General features: G+C 37.0%; 1 protein-coding gene across 3 annotated transcripts in view; it reads left to right on the plus strand.

Annotated features, from left to right (window-relative positions):
• The window catches only part of LOC121298001 (plexin-A1-like), a 202,587-nt gene that overhangs the window by 93,308 nt on the left and 84,606 nt on the right, over positions 1–24,673 (plus strand). For all 3 annotated transcript variants that reach the window (XM_041224678.1, XM_041224676.1, XM_041224679.1), the window contains 5 exons: positions 3,724–3,861; positions 16,483–16,583; positions 18,948–19,071; positions 20,079–20,232; positions 20,618–20,717. In XM_041224678.1, coding sequence (XP_041080612.1) covers positions 3,724–3,861; positions 16,483–16,583; positions 18,948–19,071; positions 20,079–20,232; positions 20,618–20,717 — 617 coding nt within the window. The remainder of the gene's footprint in view (positions 1–3,723; positions 3,862–16,482; positions 16,584–18,947; positions 19,072–20,078; positions 20,233–20,617; positions 20,718–24,673) is intronic.

Below are 24,673 nucleotides of genomic sequence, written 5' to 3' on the forward strand. Positions count from 1 at the left end.
TCAAAGTTTGAATGGTTAACCTGTCTTAGGATCACGATTGTCATTGGTATTTTATCCTTTAGCTGTGTTTTTAAACAACTGTTAGTCTATTTCCCTTAAGTTATAAATAAATAGGTCTTAGTCTTTGTTACACAGGACCCTAAGTGAAGGGAATCATTGTTAATCCCCCTGTTAAATGTACATAAGCTACTTTAAATCTGGAACACCTTTTTTGTGTTAGTGATGCTTTGTAGTGAGCAAGTCCTGGCAGTTGGAACAGTAAGCTCTGCTGATGTGTTTTAGATCATTTGATTTAGATAGTTGCCTTGGGTCAATTCTAGCCAGGTGGTACTTTTCTATTACTTGGCACCTGCTAAGAACTCAATCCCTTTACCAGTAACCGCCTTCATCTTCAGGGCATTTCTGCAAACCTGTAGTTCCGTCTTTTGAAGGGATATGTTTTAGGGAGTTAAACATAACAATGCATTGTGAAACATACTAACCTGCATACTGCTGTTCTTTTTAAGATACAAAACAATGATCTGCCATGGAGTTGCTTACTATGACAGTTTTTTATACAGATAGACTGAGGGCTATAGACTACCCAGATTAGCTTCTTGATTGCTCTAGGACAGATACTGGCATGCTTTTCTTTTTAAATAGACATTAGTGTGTATGTGGCATCGATGCAAGAGACTGCCTGCCTGTTCATGAAATGTGGTCCTGGAAAACAGAATGAATAGAATAATATGATATTGGTGAAAAGAAGTCCATGTATAATAATCCGACACATGTTTGTGTTCTGCCCTTAATGGTGAACATTAAATATCTTTGCAGAATGCCTCTGTTCCCAAGTAGGCAGATGCATGACTTTACTGGAATTAGATTTTGCATCCCAACAGGGCTATTTGGGTAAATTATTTTAAAATTAAATTATATTTGATTGCATGTGAATTATCATTTGTGGGTCAGTGGGTGGGGGATGGGGGTGGGGGGTTAGAGCAATGACTAGGTGAGCTTAATAAGCCGGCAACAGTCTCAGCTGTGAAGGCCCAGCAAGTAAGCGTGTATGTGGTAATCCATTTGGCACCGGTACAGTATGTAAAGATATGTTTTTGTTGCAACCTTTTATATTTGAACAATATAGTGCTGATCTTTAGTTGTGAGTTTCATTACTATATAATTTTGTACTATAGTATTCTGAGCTACAAGAGATCTCCTTAATCCGTGCAGGCAGCATCAGATGGCAACCAGTCACACTGGTGTAGATGCAGTAATGCACCGCACTGTAGAATGTGTGCTCAGAAATCTGACACACATTGCCTGAGCACATCACACAACTCTGCCTTTCCTCTGAAATGGGTCGGCTGTAACCCCAGAACCACCTGTCACTTGGACACACACGGTTGGATTTTGGACCAGAGAAACAAAAAATCGTAAATTAGTATTGACGCTGTAGTTCTTCTGACATAGTGGGAGAGGGAAGCAGCAGTTATGACTTCCTTATTGTTCCAGTAGGGGTCACTGTGGAGCAAGAGCTACAGTACAATCAACAGTCTATACTTCTAACCAAGCTACTGTCAGCCCTCTATCAGAGAGTCCTATATGACATAGGGATCTGCAGCTTTTCTGTATTACAGAACAAAGTTCAGGTCACTAGCAAATGAAGCTGTTATTTTAGACACGCATTTAGCTAGATGAAAATCTAACAATGTCCTACGAAAATAGCCTTAAACTATATACTGCGGAGGGATGAGAGTTAAACTTTTTAAATAGACAGGCATAAAATATAAACTACTCTACATGCCTATGTGGATGTTTGAATTGGCTTTGACGTATACAGCCCCATTATGGGGCTGCATTGTTTTTACCCCTCTACTTGCTGAGTGCTGTCAGCAACAATGTGTCGGGTGAATGCAGAGAGAGAGAGACACTGAGAGACACTCCTTTGATATCAGAAATGTTTTTTTTTAATGTAGTCTGAGTTAACAGAGCGCTCAAAGAGTCTTAACGAGGATATTATTGATGCCGGCACGTTCGTTTAGCAGTTGGTCTGCTATGACAGGGAATTATTATGAGGGACAACATTTTTGGACCTTGTTCGTCTCAGATAATTAGGAATTTTTGATTGATTACTTTAAAAGATTCTCATCTATTATTTAAATTGATTATTTAATGTTGCACAGTAATTAAAAAAATAAATAGAAAATGGTTCCTCATAATCTTGTTTTGTAGAAGCTTAGAAGCTCAGGGTCGCTACCGCACAGTCAATGTATTTTCTCACACTTACAAGTGATACTTTTGATTGGTAAAGTTGCAGTATAACACAATATTTCTGTTCATGTTTTTTACACCATTGTAATTAATTATTGAATGTTTGCTGGATTCTTTCTTACGCCTTCTGTGTACACTTCACCCATCTGCTGATGTACATGGTGCAGCCCTTAAGCATCCAATGCAGTTCAGATATGAGAGGTAAAATTGTGTATGTGTATCTATGTGTGTTACACACAAATCTTTGTCTGCTGAGACGTTAGAGTTGGATTCTGGACCTGCAATAACCAGTTAGTGTTCAAAAAAACGTAAATGGGTATTAACCAAAAGATTGGAAGTGGTGACTGAGACAGGGGAGAATTTGATTTGCTAATGTTTTGGAAATGTGTTCCGGCTGCCGTTTGCCAGCTCCTCCGACAGCGCATTTGAGCTCAGTGGAACCTAAATGGATTGAAAACAAACACATTTCCAGTGCTTTTTCTTTGCACTTTATCTTCATTCTCCCTGCATGTGTGGGTGTTAAAAATAGCCCAGGTTAGCAGGCTAGCAAAATAATCTCAATGCCTGGAAGCGGACGGGTGCCTTTAGACAGTCGGGATAATGAAATGTGAATCTCTGTAATGAAATCTCTGTCATTGTAAGATACAGGACCCTGTGGGAGGAGAGGGGACCTTCACACTTGCTAACAGGCTGCTAGTCACAGGAGACTTGGACTTTTTGTGTGTACTCTTAAGGCTTTAAAACTGTCCATACCTCTTAAGCACTTGGACTAGTTTAAACAGACAACTTTTTTTTTTCATTTCTATAAAGACTTTGAGAGCATTTTGAGATGAACTTGGTGAAAATGTCAGCTTTTCTGACCCTGGTAGCACCGGGGGTGAACAGTTAAGGTACTGTTAGGGGTTAAACCTATTATTGAAATCTGACCATGCTCTTTCCTGCCCCCTTCTGGAAGATGGAGGCTGGTGCATCATTTATCTCACAGATGCTGCCCCAAAGTGAGGAACTGTGCTTGTTGTGGTATTTGGCTTAGAAAATGGAGGTTGTACAAATTTCATTTAAACCCAGAGGCAGGTTCCTCTCTTTTTTTCCCTGCTTGTCTCAATCTGAAATGTATTGCACCTTTTAACAGTTAGCTCAAGGGTTTGTACTTGGATATGTAATACAGGATGCTGATTTTAAAATGGACACAAAGTACAGCATGTTCTCGGAAAAATATGTGCAAAATGTGCACTTCCTTTCAAATCGGGGCCCACATAGCTCATTCTTTTTTTTCCTTAACTTTTTTTTTCATTATTATTATTATAATGCTACTTACTTTATGCAGTTATTTTACACCCCACAATGTACTTCTTATTAAGTGTTTGTGGGAATGAAAACAACACTGTAGCCTTTTCCACTCTATAACTGAAGTAAGAATGTACAAGCTACATTTTAATGTTGGTTTGTGCCTGGCTTGTGTTTCCCCAGATTCTGGTAAACTCTGTGAACCAGGCCCAGCCCGCTTTGCTGTATGAGAACGTGGAGGTTAGCGAGGGGAACCCAATCCTGCGAGACCTCGTCTTCAGCCCGGACTATCAGAACATCTACACCATGACGGAGAAGCAGGTAAGCTAACCCCCATTAAATTATGAGAGGACCAGAAGGTCATATTGTTTGACCAAACTGGCAGGAAATTGGATACCTATTCAGTGAATTATTATTTTATTTATATAACATTTCTGTTCCAGATTTCATTAGTGTTTTAAAGTTAAGGAAATATCTTCTTGGGTCTTTTTTTGCCTTTTAATTTAGTTTAAATAAATATTTTAGATAGTGAAGATGGAAGATTTTTCACAGTTGCTCCTCAGTAGGGAAGTACAGTGGGGGGGACACGACGCATATCTTTGATCCTAAAATACCTTGCCTTCAAAATTCATAAACATGACAACCCCAGCCATAATGTCCTAAAGAAAAGAACAGAAAGGCTTGATGTGCTGGACAACAGTGGCTGACCAATCTTGGTGATGAATTGCCTGTGGAAAGATGTGGGATTGCAGTGCATCAGCAGTGCTTATACCTTTCATTGCATGAGTCCATGAACAGGCATGAACCCTTCCCACCCCTGCGCTGCACGGCCTATCGGACTTGAACCTTGACCTGAGTGATGAGAAACTAGCTAGCTCGGCATGATCATTCAAAACCGGGTATCTTGGGTTAGTTAATATATCAAGTTGTTGGCTATGTAGACTAGTCTGCCTCTTTTTGTAAATCTACTCAGATTGGAAATGTGATGTTATGAGGGACAGGCAATGGGTACAGACATGGGTGGGTAGATCTAGTGTGGTAAAAAAAATAACTCCTTGGTGAATAATTGGTTTGGAGAGAAACTGTAATTTATTGATGCATATGGCCATTGGAGACCTTTTTTAATTCATTGTTGAAGCAAAATAATTACAATTTGGCAGTAATAGAATTCACAATGTCTTGGATCAAAAAGTGATGCTTTATTTAGAAACAATTACAGGAGCTTCATCTATGCTTGTTGGGATAGTTATGGAAATTTTGAGAATTTTAACTGGGATAGCCTAATTTTAAACTTGTGGTCAGGATGTTTGCTGAGAAACATGACCTATAAGCAGCCTCCTAATGATGGCTTAATATATTTTAGAAGTTGTTTGAAGTAAAGACAGACTTGCAGGCCACCTTTTGGTAAGTCAGTGCTAAGGAATTCAACCGAACATTATTAAAAAAAAAAAAAAAAAAAAGCATGTTTTCAGTTAGTCAGTACATTTTCCATAAGTACCTTGTTCATATATTCATCAGTTCTTGAGTGAGTGAGTGAGGAGACTGATCAGAAAAGCACTTGGTATGATTGGCTTGTTCTTATTACAATGATCGAGCAGCTATTGAGCTGATTTGACCCTGTGCCCTGCAGGCTATACAGCAGCGTCAAAATGTAATCGAATGTGTTTGAGTTAGAAGTGAGGTGGATATTTGCAGGGTATTTCCCGTGGAGCTGAATGAAAGGGGGTAGCTAACCCTTACCTACAGAGTTAAGAGCTCCCATTTTTTAATGAAGTTTATTCATTTCCATAATAACCTCCTCCATCCACCGAAGCAAATTCCGAAATTCATGGATTCATTTATTTATTTAACAGCAAGTCATTAAGTCCAAGCTTTTTCTTCCATTTAAGTATACATTTATGTGTAGCCTGCATCAGAAACTCCAATACCAGAAACCACGAAACTCCTCCTATATTCTAGAGATTACAAGGACACACCAGAAATCTATTTTTCTCCAAAACCACAACTTGCAACCTAAAAGTGAGTAGAAAAACAATGTGTTTTACAAAAAAAGATACATTACAAGTGGACTTCTTTGACTCTGATTTTGCTGACTCCTTTCTGTATTATGTTACCACTGCTGTAAAAAAACTAAAAAAAAGTTTCACTTTTATATTGGTTTAAAAACAAGCGAACTTTGCATTTCTGAAAAGCTGTGTGGTGTGTTTGGTAATTCTTCAGGAAAACAATCAATCGTCTCGTTTAAAAGGGAGTATCTTAAAATACCAGTTCAAAGTCAGATTTTGACAGTTTGGGAGCAACTTTGCAGCATCAGAAAACCAGAACTGGTAGCCTCTCTTGCATTAATGATATAACATGCAGTTATAAATACATTGCACATGGTAGATTCGGAAAGTGATGACCTGAATATAACAGCAATTCTTTCAGATTTTAAGGAAAATGTAATGCTTGCAAGTTAGAGATGATGAATAGAGAACAGAGCAGAGGCTACACACAAACCACTCGCTTCCCCAGCAAGCTTCTTAACCACTGTACAAAAGAATCAGGTTCAATTACATGAGTAGTTAGAGGGTTTAATCTACTGTATTTCCAGTGTTTATAATCTTAAATGACAGTGCATCACACACCACTGCCTGTAATTTATGGGAACACCCAAAATGAATTGTTATAACACTCTTTTGAAGCAAAAGCACATTTGTAGCAGTAGAAACAAGAAATTACCTATTTTTGTTTTGCAGAAAGGAGAAGACACATTATTATATAGAGCAGTTTCTTTCAAATTTTTATACAATTTAAAATGATTTATTATTAGTATTATTATAATAATAATAATAATAATAATAATAATAATAATAATAATAATAATAATAATAATTTCTTCAAAGCAGTGTCTTTGGTGTTATTTAGAAATAATGATTTTTAGAGTGTATACACTGTTAGGGTGGTGACAGATTTATTTATTTATTTATTTTAATGTATTTTCTTAAGGAACTTTTTCAGTCCCTATCTTTTAAATGTAGGAAAAAATAAAAATAAAAAAAAAAATCTCTGGGCATCACGTAGTATACTGTGGCAGTGACAGTTGAAAAGCACAAGACTCCACCAGACAGCCACTGTCCACTCCACCATTACAAATACCTACCACTCTTGGAGATGGCGTTCTTTTGTAAATATTTCTGTAGCAAATGTAATATCCGGGGTGCCTTTCAAAACAAGTAGTGCTATTAACACATGCATTTGGCCTACTTGCCAACCAATTCAATTAGTCAGGTCCCAGAACGCCCAGCCAAGAGCAGTGGCTATAATAATGGTCAGCAGCGAATTTGACATTGGCTGCTGGCAAGGGAAGTCTGCACAAGACTCCAATAGTGCTAATGGGTTCCGTTTTTTATGTAATTGGTGCATATTCCAAAGGGAGACCTGTTCTTGTATTGTGTTATACCTCATGCCCTGCTAGAACGGTATCATACAGTACATATACTGTAGTAGCAGGTTTACCTCATGTAATATACCTATAGTAGCAGTTTTCTTTATCATTATCCCACTACATCTGTTTTTTTTTTTTTTTTTTTTTTACTCTGAATAGTACACCTGGAGAAGTTCAAGGCAAAGCTTTTTTCATGACTTTGATTTTCGCTTTTTTAAAATTGATCTGTTTTATTTATTTATTTCTCATTTCTTCTTTCATTTCTTTTCATTGTATTGTCCTTGTATTATTGTGAGCTAGGAGTAAGATGAATAAATATCCTGTGAAGATTTAGAGGTGGCAATTTGCACTTAGCAGCGAGCTTCTCAAAAGAAAATTCTCTATCAGATTTGAAGGAAGCTACAGTACAGGATGATTTTGAAGTTGTCTGTGCTTCTGCATGAGTAAATATTGGTAATGCCCTTATACCACAGGCCAGGTGTAGAAGTCTTGGTTACATTAGTTACCATTTCATGGAGTGCAAGTGTGACTATGAAAAGCAATCAAACAAGAAGGGAGTTTAATGCGCCTGTCCACTTTACTTTGAAATACTATCCAAAAAGGTAAATAAATAGCATCTGGTCCTTTGGTCATCAATCCAGTAACTGGGAACTCTCTATCCTAATGTTCCCTTTGGAGGGAATCCAGTAAGGTTGTGGGAGTAAAAGATCAAAATCCTTTTTTGAAATGACAGCTGCAGGATGAGAGATACTGTGAGTCTGTCAGAAAAAAAGTGGTTTGCAAGGGATAATTTTTATACCTGCTGTCTGAATCTTGGAATCTTCTCTTTCTCTCAGTCCTGCATGTGTATTCTTGGAGAGATGTGTAAAACACTAGTTCTGAAGCGGTGATGTTGATGCCATCGATTCTGATAGAAGCTTGGTTAACCCAGATATGGATGTTGTATTGGGAGTCATCTGTACAGGGGGCCTGTTGGAGAGCTTGTGCAAATCTGGTCTGTTCTGAATGAGTATAGGGTGGTTTGGTGTATCAGCAAGTGTATATATATATATATATATATATATATATATATATATATATATATATATATATATATATATATATATATATATATATATATATATATATATATATAAAAATGTTACAAAGCAGGATTACCTAAACCTAAATTCCAGGATTACCTAAACAGGGGTGCTGCCTGTCCTTAATTTTATAAGAACTAGAATCTGCACTGAAAGACAGCTGTTAATTCACTGATTGGTTGTATATAGAACACATAACATACTGAATGCTGAATATCCCTTTGACAAAAAAGCAAAGCTACTGTGGCCTTAAAGGGTTATCACTGCTGGTAATCAAGAATTCATCTTTTGAACAAAATAGTATCAGTGGACTTGCCTATGTAAATTATTAAATGTTCATTTCAAGCAGGAGGAGATGCACACACTTCCCCTCTCCCACACAACAAATGCCAGTTCTGAGGACTGTGTTTTACAGTGCCTCAAAATTCAAAAACTCAATTTGCAAAACTGACAGAGCAATTCACAATTTCCCATGTTCTTGTTTTGATGATGCAAACAATTAATTGTACAGGCTGAAACTTGACTTTAGAAAAGGGTAAGCACAGAAATATATATATATATATATATATATATATATATATATATATATATATATATATATATATATATATATATATAATATATAAAAAACATGCATGTACATAGACCAAATAAAAGCATTTTTTATTGGTAGCTGTAATGCAATTTTCTAACACACCTTTATTTTAAATCTGATATACTATCTCTAGCCTGAAGTGATAACTGGAAAGAAATATGTTTTATATACAGTATGTTGAGATACATGCAGTGACAGAGTGGTTTTATTTATTTTTTGGGCAACAGCACACATCACCTATACAGTAGAGCCAAATGTTTAAAAATGAAATGACATTTGAGTGCAACTCAGTGTACAATTGTGACCTCCATGTAAATGACACAGTGACACAGTACTTCAATTCCTAGAGCTTGCAACCAATTAAGAAGCAGTCTGAAGGTCATACCAGATGGAAACCATTTATGCAAAAAATCAGGTGACTAGAATCTGATTTACAAGGTTATGTCTTAATCGAGGAATACAGTATGTAACATGGTATTAAGAATACGTACCGGTACTATGTAGTTTACATTTATAACAAGTTCTACAATGTTTTAGGAACAGTCCAACAAAATGGCTTGAAATATTCACGGAATTCTGTGATTTCGTTTGGCTAGTAGTTTCTGCCCTTAGGCACAACTCATTAGGGTTATCTCAAGAGGGAGTAAACATGTACTTGCTGTAAAGTCCATTGTGCTGTTTCGAGAGTCGTCATGATTTTGTAGTCAAGCAATGATGGATGGCTTGCCGGTATCTCGCCTGGCTTAACCAGTGGGAACATTGATACCAACACTCTCACTGGGCTTTGACCACCGTTCTGCCACTTTAGTCCTTCTGTGCTTTCCTTTCTTGGTATGTAGATGAAGGTTGTGGGGTTGGATCATGTGATAAAGGCATAGGATTTACTGCTGGGATGGTGGTTGACTTATCACATGAAGATTTTGCTGGAAACCATATTACTTTACATTTACATTAGTACTGAAGTGTAATGGTAAACAAAGTCAATCTTTTAGGTTCTTGTTTATGTTAATTCAGAGTATGTAAATATTTAAAACACTAACTTATAGATCAACTTCTGCATCCTGGCCCCTTAGCTGTAGGTTACATGGTGTGATTGCGACTAGACTATTGAAGGACAACCTAGAAGTGATACCAGTTCATCCATAGCGTTGACTTTGAAAATTCAGCTATTCCAAATTGGTATATAACATAAACAAAGAACTAACATATCTTCAACAAAAGAAAATGGGACCAGTAATTAATAATGCTTGTTTTGATGATGCAAACAATTAATTGTACAGGCTGTAACTTGATTTTAGAAAAGGGTAAGCACAGAAATAGACTGCATGGAATTTTTTTTTAAGTAACCTTCTGTACAATGATTTAGGATTCACATGGAAGTCTTTGCTGCAATGGAATATAAAGTATTAAAAGGTTTATGAGATCCAGTAGCCCCTCCAGCCTTTAAAGATGTCTAAGCCAGTATATTATAAAGCAGTTAAATCAGGGTTTACTAGGTGGTTTTTTTTTATAATGCTGGATCTGCAGTTATTCACTTTAATTTTGCTTTTAAAAAAAGAAAGAATGGGAGTAAACCTAAAGGGCTTTGGTATTCCCTCAATGAGATAATTACTAAAAACAATATGACTGTGGGGGAACAGCTTTGATAAAGGGCCAGGTTTGGACTATACTTTTCCTTATGACTCAAAGTCCCTTTCCTGCTAAGTACTGTATCAGCATCAATCTTGGGCACTAGTGGCATTTGGCCATGGAGTTAAAAAGTAAGTAAAAACAAATAATCTGCTTCTTGATCACAAAACAGCTTCAAGAAGAGATAACTGCTTTCTGTACTGCTTGAACTACCTTTACAGAATGTTAAATAAATAAATAAAAATATCAGATTAAACTATGGAAGAATGTACACATAGAAACCAATGAATTATATGTTGTTGTAAACTTGGCTATGGAACAATTTGAGCATTACGTTGCTAGACTTTAAATGATTATTGTGTCCTACTTAGCCAGTGTGCTTTTGCTAATTGTATATTTTCTGCTTAAGCCTAGTCTATCCATGTAACCACTGCTATATTTGTAAACATTGCTTCACACACAGTAGTGCTATACTGTCTCTTAGAGGATGCAGCAATGACAAGCTGTGCATACCTGTTTGCTGTTCTGTGATTTGGAAAGGGTGCTTCTAGCTTTCCTTTTAGACAAACGGCAGTCTGGTGTGGTGCTTTGTTGATAACTCTGCCCTGCAAGAGCAGGAGTCTGTCGCCTTTATTCTTTAGACATTTTGTTCTTTTTAAAAACAAAGAGTATGTCATTGTCTGGTGTGTGTCTCTTCATGACTATCTCTTCGTGACTGGGGCTTGGAAGTGATGTATGGCACAATTTGCCGTTGTTGTACAGTACATGGCCAAATTAAAAGGAAGAAATCTTCTCCAGATTGGGAGGGCTGCTTCTTACTAAATTACACCTTGTCAAAGATTTTGCTGTCTGATTGGTATGCTATCCATCAACCCATTGTTGTCTTAATGCCCTTCCAATTGCACAGATTGAGGAATTACAAAGCACTAGAGGAGACTCCACCTCAACCTTCCAGCATGAGATACCAATGTCAAAAAATGTTCTTTGTGGACTGAACCAAGTCAAAGAAACTCATTGTGTACATTTATTTTAAGGCCTAACCATTGTGTTGTCTTTTATTGTAACGCTAATGAAGGCTCTTGCAGAGTGTGAGACTTAAACGGAAAGTTATATATTTTTTATGAACATTGTTACATGTATTTGTCTATTGATAAGGATTTGTGTAGTTATAATTGGTTTTATTAAAAAAAAAAAAAGGTGTCAAAACGTCTTCTCTTGGTGTCAGTTGACTGCTTGCTGAAAGCTTCTCCAATTTGACACCAGGTTTCCAATATCATTGTCATCTGAGAACTTTGTCAGGTCTCAACCCTGTTTCTCCTTGTGCCTTCTCTGATGTCTTAGTCCACTGTTCTGTTACATTGCCTCCATCTGTTATCACTTCTCTAGACCAGATGTCTGACCCAGTGCAACTTGGCTCCTTTCATTTTATTCATATTATTATCCTTTTTTGTTTGTCTGTCTTCTAGTAGTACATTACATTTCCATCGGAGAAGTGCTTTCAGTTTTAGTGGCTATCTGGCTGTATGCAAACAGTGAGGCTTGAAAGACTCACTTTTTTAAAGAAACAAGTCTCCCCTCTTTATTAGGTCACACAACAACTCAAATAAAACAGCGACTCCCCAATTTAAGTGTTGGGTTGTTCTGAAAGAGGTTCAGTTTCACTGCACGTTATTGCAGTTATGAGTTACGGGATCTTTAGTTGCTGTTTGACAGTTTGGATGGGATTCATGGGTGATAGTGTAAATATATCTTGGAGCCGTCCTGTCGATTCCTGTCAGCCACTCCTATGTCATGGGCTAAGAAGACAACATGAAGCCTTACATCTCTGGCTGACCATTATATTCTTTGAATAAACCCTGCAGATAATGATTGCCAATTAATTGTAAGAGTCCTACGTTGATGGCATGCATGTTTATAAACTGTAACTATGGGTTAACTTTTTGTTGTGATGCCTTTAGCAATATTCTATGATGCAGTTTGGTGCAGAAGTGGTGAATATGCAGAAAATACCAGTACACCATCTGGAATTTGATTGCTTTTCATTTTCTGGGGTGTATTTTTTTTATTTAAACAGAGTTTTCTCACTTTTTGAGGCAATGTTTTGTTTCTACAGTTTAAGAAATTCATATACAGCCTAATTATACAAACCACTACATAGTAAAAACCAGAATTAACTGGAAAAGTGGTTGAAATGTTTTAGCTTTAGCTTCCAGGTTTCTTGAATAATGGCAAGATCAGTTTGTAAGATTTAATACAGGTTTTACACTAATATACTTAAGGAAGGCATATCATTATATTGAAGGTATATATTAGCTATTATAAACAAACTTATACATTATAATAATAATAATAATAATAATAATAATAATAATAATAATAATAATAATAATAATAATAATAATACATTGTTAACCCTTAGAGGTCCATTTATTCAGCTCTTGTCAGATGCAACAGGTCCAATTTATTTTCACACGACCAGTTTATTTTACACGTGCTGTTTTAAAATATTTTTTCAGAGTAAAGCAGGTTTAAAACAGTGTATGGCAAAAGGACAGCAGTACTGCATCTCCAGCCAAGCACCACCGCTTGTTCAATGTATTTTTCACATACCTCTTTATAGACGTGCATACTGATAAATCCTCTCCTGATTACTCGTTTTATCACCAAACTCCTCAATAATGCGATCCAAGTCGTCATTTTATTACTATAACATCTCAAAAAGCTCTGCAAATGTGATATTCTTGATATATGATATCGGTCTCACTCGACCATTGAAAGGTTTTCTTTGCTTTTTCCTGAGAAAAAACGACTAGAGACCTGTGCTTTATGTCTTTTTTGATGATGTCGGACAGGCTCCAACATCGGACTGGAAAGGGAACCAATTGTAATTTCGGACCTGGTCCGACGTAGGACCGCAAAGGGTTAATGGAAGGTTTCCACTGTTAAACCTGTATTGTATAGACTGTCTCCAGATTTCAAATGCTGTCATTTGAGTGTACTGTAGAAATTCCCAACAAGTAAGAGAGCTCTTTTGTTTCTTGGCAACCTTGTCTGTTCATTAGACCATTTCCTCTCTTGTTAAATCAAACCCACCTGAGGAAATCACTGCCATGGACCTCTTTGTTTCCCCTTGTAAAACTAGATGTACAACTCTCATTGGCAGACAGCCAGTTGAAAGGCATTGTGGGGTAAAGTATCATCCTCATTTCACCTGATGTCCTGGGATATAATTAACATTTTTTAGGTGTTAGATATCATACTAATTTAAGGATTAAATATGCATTATCTTTTTTTTTTTTTGGTAGAATTATTTCAAGTCTTGCCTGAAGTCATAATGTAATATGTGAGGGGGGTGGGGGTTGGTTAATTGGGCAGGGTTAAATTGAGAATCATGTGGTGGTGGTGGTGTTGTTACATTCCACAAAAACAGAAGTAGACATTTTCTAAAGCTAATATGGAGGTTTGTGGTTTCTTCAGTGAAAACTTGGTTTGAATGCTTCAATCAGATTGCCACATAGTCTTTGTTCAAGACACTTGTTCAAAAGATTCAATTCTTTTTGCCTGTCTGCATATGACATGCCTTTTAAACCCGTAATAATTCTGGTCACTCTTCTTTGCACTCTTTCTAGAGCAGCAATATCCTTTTTGTAGCGAGGTGACCAGAACTGAACACAATATTCTAGATGAGGTCTTACTTGTGGATTGTAAAGTCTTAACATTACTTCCCTTGATTTAAATTCAGCATGTTTCACTATATATCTGAGCACTTTGGTGGCTTTTTTTTTTTTTTTTATAGCTTCCCCATATTGTCAAGGTCAGTGGTCTCCAACACTGGTCCTAGAGAGCCCCTATCCTGCAGGTTTTATAGGTGTCTTTACATCATCAGTGGCTAAAGATCTGGAACACCTGTTAATATTGACTAATTAAGCCAATAATTGGTTCCATTAAGTAACTGAGAGCTCGGCTGAAACGAAAACCAGCAGACCCAGTAGCTCTACAGGACTGGAATTAGAGATCCCTGGTCCAGATGAAGACATTTCTGAGTCAGCATAAACTTTTTTAGTATTTCAGTATCTCCTATATGGCATTTGTAATGGGCATTTGCATTGCCTGCATGCAGTACCTTACACTTTTATCTATTAAATGTCATTTGCCATGTGTCTGCTCAGTTCTGAATGCTGTCTAGATCATTTTGAATGACCTTTGCTGCTGCAGCAGTGTTTGCCACCACTCCTATTTTTGTGTCGTCTGCAAATTTAACAACTTTTCTTACTATGTCATTAACGTAGATTAGGAAGAGCACAGGAACGAATACTGATCCCTATGGTACTCCACTGGTTACCTGGCTTTCTCAAGAGACTGTTGTATGATCTTAATTGGTTTATACTGCCCTCATTGTGTTAGAAGAAACTGTTTTCTCTTCAGCATCTTTTATTTTGGGTTTGTCATCCTAAACCTGTAAACACTAAGTAGTCTGTGAACTGGCCAGTAAACTTTATTCAATAGAGGGGCCAGACTAGGGAACCATTGCTATTTAGGGAAATATCAACTAAATCTAAAACCACATCTTCTTGAGATACTTAAGTTAGAATCCAGCTCAGCTCAGGTCAGGTAATGAGTCTATCAGTCTTAGTCACTAGTACTTTGTTTCCATCTGCTGCTGGGATTGAGTTGAAAGCAATCTGATTTTGATCTAGTTTATTTACCTCTTGCTCTCAGCTTGTGTGAGGATGTACATTATGGTGCTATGTATACCTGCTATGGAAAGCAATGCCATTTTACAGTGCTTACGAGCCATTAACATTAGTGAACACAACATTTCTTACTAGTGGATCCTTATTAGGTTACACGAGGACCTACACATCTAATAAGCCCTGCTATAAATGACTTATTGGTGTATTTTTTAACGTTGAAAGAAATTACTGAAGTAATTAAGAGTTCTGTCATGCCACAGTAACAGACACTGCTTTTTCCTTATCTTGTTATACCCCACATTCACAGACACTAGACCTTTCCTCAAAGAAATATTATGAATCTCCATTTCTCTTGTAAAACATGTGTCATGACAACTGCAGAAATAAACACCAACATATCTGAATCTTTTCAGGTGAGGCCCAGACAGTTTCCTGTCATTTATTAGATTCAGAGTGTCTCAAAGTGGTGTTTTGAGTGTGCTGATGTAGAAATAGCCTACTTTGGGGATGTCCAATTATTGTCAAACACTGTCCTTGACCAGGGTGGAACTCCCGTATGCACCACTGTCAGTCTTCCCATATTCAAATGTAGGGAATTATAGAAATTGAACACAAGGAATTTCATATTTCACAAAAACATTATGTTGATGATGTAGGTCATTAGCTCTACTCTTTTTCATAAGAACTTGATTTCACATTTCAAACTGCTGTACCCTGGTGTCCAACATTTATTAAATCTATGAAAATGACTTTTATTGTAGAGCAAACATTGTAATGGCATTCAAAACGCCTTCCTCCCAGGGCAGTGTTACAGGATACAGCACACTTTCTGTTTGACTTAAGCACAGATGGTACTTGATAGAGGGAGACTGAAAAGATGTGTTTTGAATATGGGTTAAGCCCACTTGTTGACACTGGAGGCTGTGGTTAGGATATCTCAACATGTCACCTTGGATAATACATAGGTTACATAATTTCCACGTGTCTCTGTCCCTTCAAGCTGTAAAACTGCCCTCAAGCTGCCATGCATGGAAAATAGGTCACCTCTGTTTGGCTTTTTGGAATAAGCAAATAAGTTAGTGTTGTGATAATTTAAACTTTCTCCAAAAATAGCAGGATAAGCTTTGCAACTGGAGGGTCGTTGATTTGATACAGATGTGCTAAGATTACTTAAGACTGCAAATGTTAACTTGTGAGGTTTTTTTTTTTTTTCTGTTATCGTGTTTTATAATGAACAAAATACTGTCTTTCCATATTCAGGGCTTCTTATGGTGATGAGCCATTTAAGCTTTGCTTTATCTTGATTACATAACCAGCACCATTTGATGGATTCACAGCAGTATTATCTACATGGGTGAACCTTACTACTTTTAATGTTTTAAGGTATATTTTATACAGGAAACACTGGTGATTACAAATACATTTCTACCAATCCCCATGCTGTATATGCCACAATTGCCAAGTTACCACCGTGTTGAGTATGTTGCTCAAGTTGTTTTTTTGCACCCCCTACAGGTGAGCCGAGTCCCAGTGGAAAGTTGTGAGCAGTACAGGAGCTGTGGCGCTTGCCTGGGCTCTAAAGATCCTCACTGTGGCTGGTGTGTCCTTCATAATATGTAAGTACTACGGAGCCTGGAATGGCTACATACACTTTCAACATTTTAATAGTAAGACATGTTTCCTAATAAAATTCCAGATGACTGTACAGCTACCTAATGGTAATATGACTCCTATTGCCAAGAGCCAGTCCAGATTTTATTACGAGATCATTAGACCCATATTTGTGGCTAATCAAGCTCACACATCAATGTGGAATTGATCATTTGGTTTGTCATCTACTAATCTGAACCCCAACCCAGAACTTTAAACACAAAATCCATTTACTGCTTTTCAATTTAGTATAGTAGTGTAATAATTTCCTCCTGTTGAAAGGAATTTTAAGCCTTTGCTAAATGTGTGAAACCTCATAAGTCAGGATCTCTTTCAAAGAGGTGTCTTGTTGGCAGCTACAAAACCTTTATGGTGACGCAACAAGGAGTGAGTGAGTGACAAGTTCTGCTTCTTATCTTTCAGGCTGAGCAGCTTTTACTCAGTGCTTCGTGCTGTTTAATCCAATTCCCCACCTCTTACTCAAGTGACTGGCACATGTCTTGCTAGAAGGTATCCGAGTCGGGTCACTCCCTTTTTCCTCTCCGTGATCTCTGTTTTGGCTTTGTTACAAAGAAATGAGCTGCTTTCTCAACAAGGCAGAAATCGCAGGTGTGCCTTGACATGATTGATAAGTGTCACTGTTTTTGTAACGGCTCAGAATTTAGTGCAATATATATTGGGACATATATCCTACAAAGTAGTTGCTTTTTTTAATTGCTGACTATGTAAAACTAGGCTGAAAGATGGATCATTTTGCTTTTTTTATTAGGAATGAATTGAGTCAGCGGATATTAATATAATGACAAAACATGTATTTATTTAAAGGTACTTTTCCTCCTTAAAATGTGTCATCCAATTACTCAAGTTCCATGTAAACAGCTTCAAAACTTTGTGGTATAACAAAGGTTATTTTGCTAATTTGGAACCAAAACTAGGTTTACCCTACTTTTGATCAAGACTTTAAGCCCACTTGTTTGTGTGTGTCTTTCCTGCCAATGGTACTGGATTAATTGGTGCAGCTTTCTGTATGTGTACGCATCTATTCATGTAAATGTCACTTTTTATAGCTCAATAATAAAAACACAGCTTGCAAATGTTGGCACCCAAATTACAGAAGTATTACATTGTTAATTATAACTGCCGTAATTATGAATTGTTTGTATTAACAATTCCTTTTGTTTAGCTAAAGGTAGTTTTGGTTTTTAAAATTGTCATTTAAAGTTTAAATTATTCCATACATGTATCTACAATCATAGCTTCCTACTGTTAGGTCTGATGAATTAATATAGTTTAATCTCACAGTGAATTTGGGTGTTTCCCATTATTTGTCAAACCTGTTTATAGTAATGAATTCCAATGTAAAATCAACAATAAAATGAAAACTGAGACAGCCCCTTCAACAGTACTGTAATTATAAGCAGGTTGGCCAGTATTTAAAGATATTTACATACAGTCTGACTTCATTATAATGAACCCCCCTGGGACCTGGAGAAATGTTTGTTACATCAGCTTGTTCACTAAAATAAAATGTGGCAATTTGCTGTAACAGAGTAATGAAGAAACGTTGATATTGAACTGAACATCTTTATACAGTGGTCTTTCAAGACCACTTCACATTGATCAACTTTTAAACTGTATGTTTAAAAGAAAACAGTAAAGAAATGAAAAAATAAAAATGACACTTACATACTGAATACAGTAATTATGTGTCTTTTCTCTTGAAAAACATATCCAGTGCAGATTGCTATATAGTTTTCATGCTTTTCTCAATGCACACTTTTTCAATCTTGTTACCTCCTCATGCTTGTTGCCATGGTTGCAGTTTATGTGAAGATGGCAACGGTTGCATATGTCACACAATTCGCACTACAATAGGTTATCTATGAATCAGCCTTATCTTCGAATTAGCCTACCAAGGTCTTTGTTTTCACTGAGAGAATAACACATTCACACTGGAGAAAGTTCAGTGTCAGTCACTACCGAGATCGTTTTATCCGGGTAGATTTTGTAAAAGGGATAATTCTAATAGAGTTAATTTCCATTGGGGGGGACAGTTATTGCTGCTTGGATTGTTAAAAAAGGGGGTTTGTTAAAGTGTAGTTAGACTGTGTGTCCAGTGAGACGTGACCTCACATACTTGGTAATATTCTGAGGATGTACACATGGGACCCAGAAACCTAATGCAAGAACTGAACAAGGTTTTAAACTGAGTAGGATGCAGCTTGAGTGAACACCCAAACCAAGCCCTCTGTACATCACTCACATACTGCTCCCTCTAGCTCCACTTGAACAATACAAACACTCACTGAATCCTCATTCTACCCTGGCAGCTGCTCCCGCAAGGATAAATGTGAGCGCGCAGACGAGCCCCAGCGCTTCGCCTTGGACCTGCACCAGTGTGTGCAGCTGAGTATCCAACCACAGAACATCTCCGTCACCATGTCTGAGGTCCAGGTCAGTACAAGGGCATGTAATTTACAAGGCAGCTCCATCGCAGGCCTTTGTGATTGATGGTGTAGCCAGCCCCTGTTCCACGGCACGGCCCCCCTTGCATTGTGATGTGATCCTTGTTCTTCACATTTCATGATAATTCAACATATGCAAGTATATAGAATACAACGCTGCTACCTTTCCTGTAGATCACATGGCTTGGTTCCTGTAAGGGCCACCTATTGGGAACCAGGAAGCTGCAGGAAACTTCATCTCTAGAGTTGTTGTCTTTTGAAATAATAGTGTGTTCCAAATGTACAATACAAAGAACGAATCAGAAGAGCAACAGAAGAAAATAAGTACAAGTGTTAATATTGCTAATGATAATACATGATTTAAAAACTTTTAGCTAGTACTTTTAACCCTTTAAGGACCAAACATTTTTCTGTGGGATGCTCCACCAGGACCAGGTTTTTTTTGTTTTTATTTATTTATTTTTTTTTTGTTGGGCATTTTACAGCTGTATGGTGGCCCAGTAAATCAAAGTGTTTACCTGATCACAGGCCCAGCATAATGCATAAAGTAGATATTTGCTTGTGGGGTTTAATACAATACCAGATTTAGTTGGATGCAGTGTTCAGATTCATGCGATTAGAACTGTTTTTAAAGTTATTGAAAATAAGTTAGAATGCTGCATATCACCTTCTGCTATTTGTTACATGCAATACAGTGTAGTTCTGTATGTGCATTGTGTACTACCGTATAACTGGCCTGTGGCATTCATCCAGTATTATATTTGTAGTTTTCATTATATTGCTGGCCATTCAACCAGCAGGAAAGAAGGTGCTATTCCTTTCTGATTTACCTGCAGCCCTGAACCGGCTCTGTTTCTCAAGGCAAGGATCTTTATATATGTGGGTGCTTATGCAGTGCCTACAAAATGCTCAATGGTCGTGAGCAGACCTGAGCTTAGTGGATGGCCCTCGCTACCTTTGCTATAACACAGGTCTTGCTTATCTATTTGTTTTCAGCTGGTGCTACAGGCACGCAATGTACCTGACCTAACATCTGGGGTCAACTGCTCCTTTGAGGATTTGACGGAGAGTGAGGGGAGAATCGAGAACGGGAACATCTACTGTCTCTCTCCCTCAGCAAAAGATGTCATCCCCATTACGAGGGGCCAAGGTGAGTTTGTAAAAATGTATTTGGGAATGCCAAAAAATGGTCGTTGGCATTTAAGTGAGGACCCTGAGGCTCTATTTTGAAACAAGTGCAAAGACATGTTTTCTGAGAAGAATAAACCAATTCTAATCATGTAAAAAAAAAAAACACGTTAGGAGCAGTTATTGTTCTGGATAGTCTGCCTGCTAGATTTTAATGATTGAAACTATTGTGTATATTGTAGTTTTACTTAAAAATAGATCCACCAACATGATACTCTCCAAGTAACATTTATTTAGTAAGTGTGACGTAAAGTATTGTTAATAATAAATACAAAAAACTTACCTAAAGTAATTGTATTATTTAATAATTTTGGGCATGTAATTTAAAGCATATTCCTCCACTCCAGGACATAAACGAACAGTCAAACTGTACCTCAAATCCAAAGAGACTGGGAAGAAGTTTGCAAGCGTCGACTTTGTGTTCTACAACTGCAGCGTTCACCAGTCGTAAGTACATTTAAATCCTAATTCTAAATAAATGTGCTTATACACCAGGCATAGAGCCACGACTTGAGAGCCTAAAGGACATCGTGATGAAAATTAGACTCCTATTTTGGGTTTTACGATGAGCTTAATTATTTGTCTGCGCTTGAGTAGACAAACTGTAGAAGTCCCAAGATCCTCTAAGAAAGCTAAAACTTAATAAGGTAAAATTGTGTTTTGTGTGTTTTTGTTTTCAACCACGCACTAAATTCCTTAGTAAGCACAAATTAAAGCATGACTTCCATATATACTTTACTTTTACTTGGACCTCCTAACTACTTAACAAAAGCAACTTCAGTTGCCAGGCAGATAAACAAAATAAATAAGTAAATATTGTTCTGTTCTGGGCTAAAGGATGTGAAAGTCAGGAATGATTATGCCTCACATGTTTCTCTTTTTTCAGAATGATTTACTTTGCACATGCTTCCTGTTGAATATTTATAAATTACTTTTACCACAGTTACGGGCAACTCATATGTGGTTGTCACATTATGTGAAACTAATGCTGTAGAAGAACAGGACGGGGTGTAATATTTATTTATTTATTTATTTATTTATTTTATCACCAGGAGGTGCTCAAGCACTGAGCTGTCTATTGTTGAATTTTAGAAGAAAAAAACGTGGTTGCTATACTGTGGCATGTGCCATGTGTAGGTACTGAGTCACTTTAATCTCATTCAAAACTAATTAACAATGTTGATTAACGAAAAGAGAAGTCGGCACCCTAATTTTGTATTTGACTATCATATAGGCATTTATCAACGATAATCAATGCACTTCCGTTTTTTAAAATAATGAACAAACTTTTTTTTAACAGAAGATCCAATAACTAAAAACACTGTTGTGCATAATAGTTAATCAAAAAGGAACAAGTTGCATTCAGATTAAAACACTTATTAAAAAAGAAATGTAGTTGTTAACTGGAAAGAATATGTGTGCGTCCACATCAGATGTCCCTTTAACACTAGCACCTAAAACTGCCGCAGGCAGTCATGCGGTTACATTTTAAAAACATCAATATTAAAATGAAAGACAAACCATCGGATACATCTCAGGTTTTATTCAAGAACATCGTATTAAACATCTGCACAGCCGAAACACCGTATTTAAATGAACAATTAAACATAAAAGGGCTTATTTTCTAAAGCACTACTTCAATACATGAAAACTATTATAAAATAAACATTTCAAAAGAAACTAGTGTGTCAACAGGTACATTTACATAGAAAACTATAAAAATAAATGTATGTTGTAATTGAAAACGAAAGTAACACATTTTTTCTCTTGCTTGTGTGCCACTCTGCAGCACTGAGTCCAGGTTGAGCTGCTGCAGCCTGCTGCTTTTCAGTTTTCTTATCGAAATGTTTGGCAAGCTTCAAGATGAAATCTCTCCTACTGATATTTTCCCCGGTGTATTCCTTGTACAAAACGAAGGAGTTGGTGGCTGCTGTACAGATAACAACAGGCTTATGTATTTAAAACAATAAAATATTGTAGGTTATATTCAAAATAAAAACATGTATTATAAAGGGCAGTCATTTTGACGGTTTTCACTTTTAACATTGAAATTACTCTGGGTGTGTGAAAGATATGCGGTTGTCCGTTCTTGGCTTTTTCTAAGTACATGTTTTAAATACCCTGCTGGCGTTTGAATCTCAAAAATAAAAAAAAAATAGGTTATAATAATCACCTCTATCTAGAACTGCCAAAGCCATCAATTTGATTGCCTTGTTTTTATTTTGAGTATAACCTATAATATTCTATTTATTTATTTATTTATTTAATACACTAGCCTGTTGTTATCGCTACTGGACCTGGCTGCTACTAATTCCTTTGTTTTATATAAGGAATGCACCAGGGAAAATATCAGGAGATGTCATCTTGAGCAGCGCTTCGGCAGAAACATTTTGATCAGAAAACTCCAAAGCAGCAGGCTGCAGCAGCTCAGTCTGGATTCACTGCTACCTATGAAAACAGGAACACATATGGTCTTTTCTAATTACTAGATTACTGTAAATGGAAAACGGTTGTTAAAAACGAACAAAATAAAAAACAATTGGTTAACAGCGGTGCAAATACTCCAGCTGAAAATGCTATGTAAAATTATTTCAAAATCCGGACTCCAATAAGTATGCCGAAATGAGTTCAAATTAAGGCCCTGTCCCCTCTACTACATAACTGATCTTAAGAACCATACTCAAACATGTTTTAATTAATCCAGCTCAAAGCGCCCACACCGTTTTATGTTTAGTTAGGCTTTTAGTCACACTAGTTTGGTTACAGTTCCTAGCAGCACAGTGAACAGTGGAAATGAATATGATAGTATCCTACCATGTGTTATGCACCATATTAACAGAGGTCTATATTGCTAAAAAGAAATAAAACAAGTATTTTGGAAAAAGTAAATGCAGACGCACAAGTAGGGCTCGAAGTTTACAGGTTTTATTTTTAATCGGGGTGTGTCCCTTTAAACAAATAGAGCAGACTCTGTTTCATAATTAAACTCAGAAAAAAGCTCTTAATTAAAAAACAATCTTTGCTTTTACCGTCATGTCTTGCCTGAGGCTAATTGTGGTCCCTTTTAATTTTATTTCAAACAGAGCTGACAATTTTTGCAGTTGCCAATTTTTTTTTTTTTTAGCATAAAAATGAATACCTAGTGCGTAATGTGTACTGACAGCAAGTCCTTCAGGTGCCTGTTGTATTTCACCAAACACATCACAAAGCATTTTGGGATATTGGAGGATACACAAAAAATGTAGTTTGGTATTACAAACTGGTGGGGGTGGGTTCCTGATAGTCAGTAATACCATTAGTAGTTTACCAATTAAGACATACAAGCACCAGTAATAGAAACATAAGTGTCATGTACTCCGCTAAATGTGACAATCTGGGACAATTGGTAGTCTGTGCTCAAGAGAGGTGCAGGACTGAATAGTGTTTACTGAATGTTGAGGTCACAACTCCACAGTAAATAATGAATAAACATCCCACTTGCATGGCTGTTATTAGTTAAATTCTCTTCTTTCTGGCACTGTTATAGTGGAGTGACCAAATATTTTGTCTTAGTTTAGAGTTTGTATTAACCCACATCTCCAATTGCATTGGTTCACATGGGTGTTATCTGTTGTGGAAGTGCTTGAGTAATTGTGATCAACCTCACATCTTCTGTACATTCATCTACTATCAAGAAATGTTCTGCAACACCATAGTCTCTGACATCTCATCCCTTTTATCTTTTAAAGATGACATCTTGCATTAGCTCAGAGCCTAGATATATTTTTCTCCAGATGTACTGGAATCAAGAGGATATCGGCAACCCCCCCCCCACCCCCTTTTTCTTCTTCTATTAAAAACTGCATACATTTGCATGGTAATAACCTTCTAATTAACATATATCTTTGCCAAGTTAACCACTGTCTCATTAAGCGAAAGCTAAGGAAAATAAAAAGAGAATCACTTGTAGCCCTAATAACAGCTTAATTAAACATTTCCTTTTCTTTTTGATTTCTCTTAACTCATGTGTGGTGTGGGACTTCCAATGTTATGCATGTGAAGTGAGAAGGGGGTTTCTAGAAATTGGTGCTTTGGGTCACAACAGAGTAATTTCACCCCAAGAACCACCCAGACCCATAGCTTCACATAGATATATGAACAGCCTTGCAGCTTTTGAGATGACATATTGCTTCTAAGATTCACCAAGATCATTGTTGGTGCCGAACCTTTACTGTATCCTCTTCTGTTTTAAGTGGGTGGCTCAGTGGTTAGTGAGGTGTAGAAGGTTGTAGCTTTGAGCCCCCGTGTGGACAGTTGTTTGAAGTGTGCGACAAGTCAACCCAGCTCTGGATGGGTCAAAGTTTAGCCTTGTAAATAACTGGCTCTGTATACCCATTTGGTGCCACAGTAACAAAACCCCTGAA

This window comes from Polyodon spathula, chromosome 23, assembly GCF_017654505.1.
Source record: "Polyodon spathula isolate WHYD16114869_AA chromosome 23, ASM1765450v1, whole genome shotgun sequence".
In the NCBI taxonomy this organism is placed as follows: Eukaryota; Metazoa; Chordata; class Actinopteri; order Acipenseriformes; family Polyodontidae; genus Polyodon; species Polyodon spathula.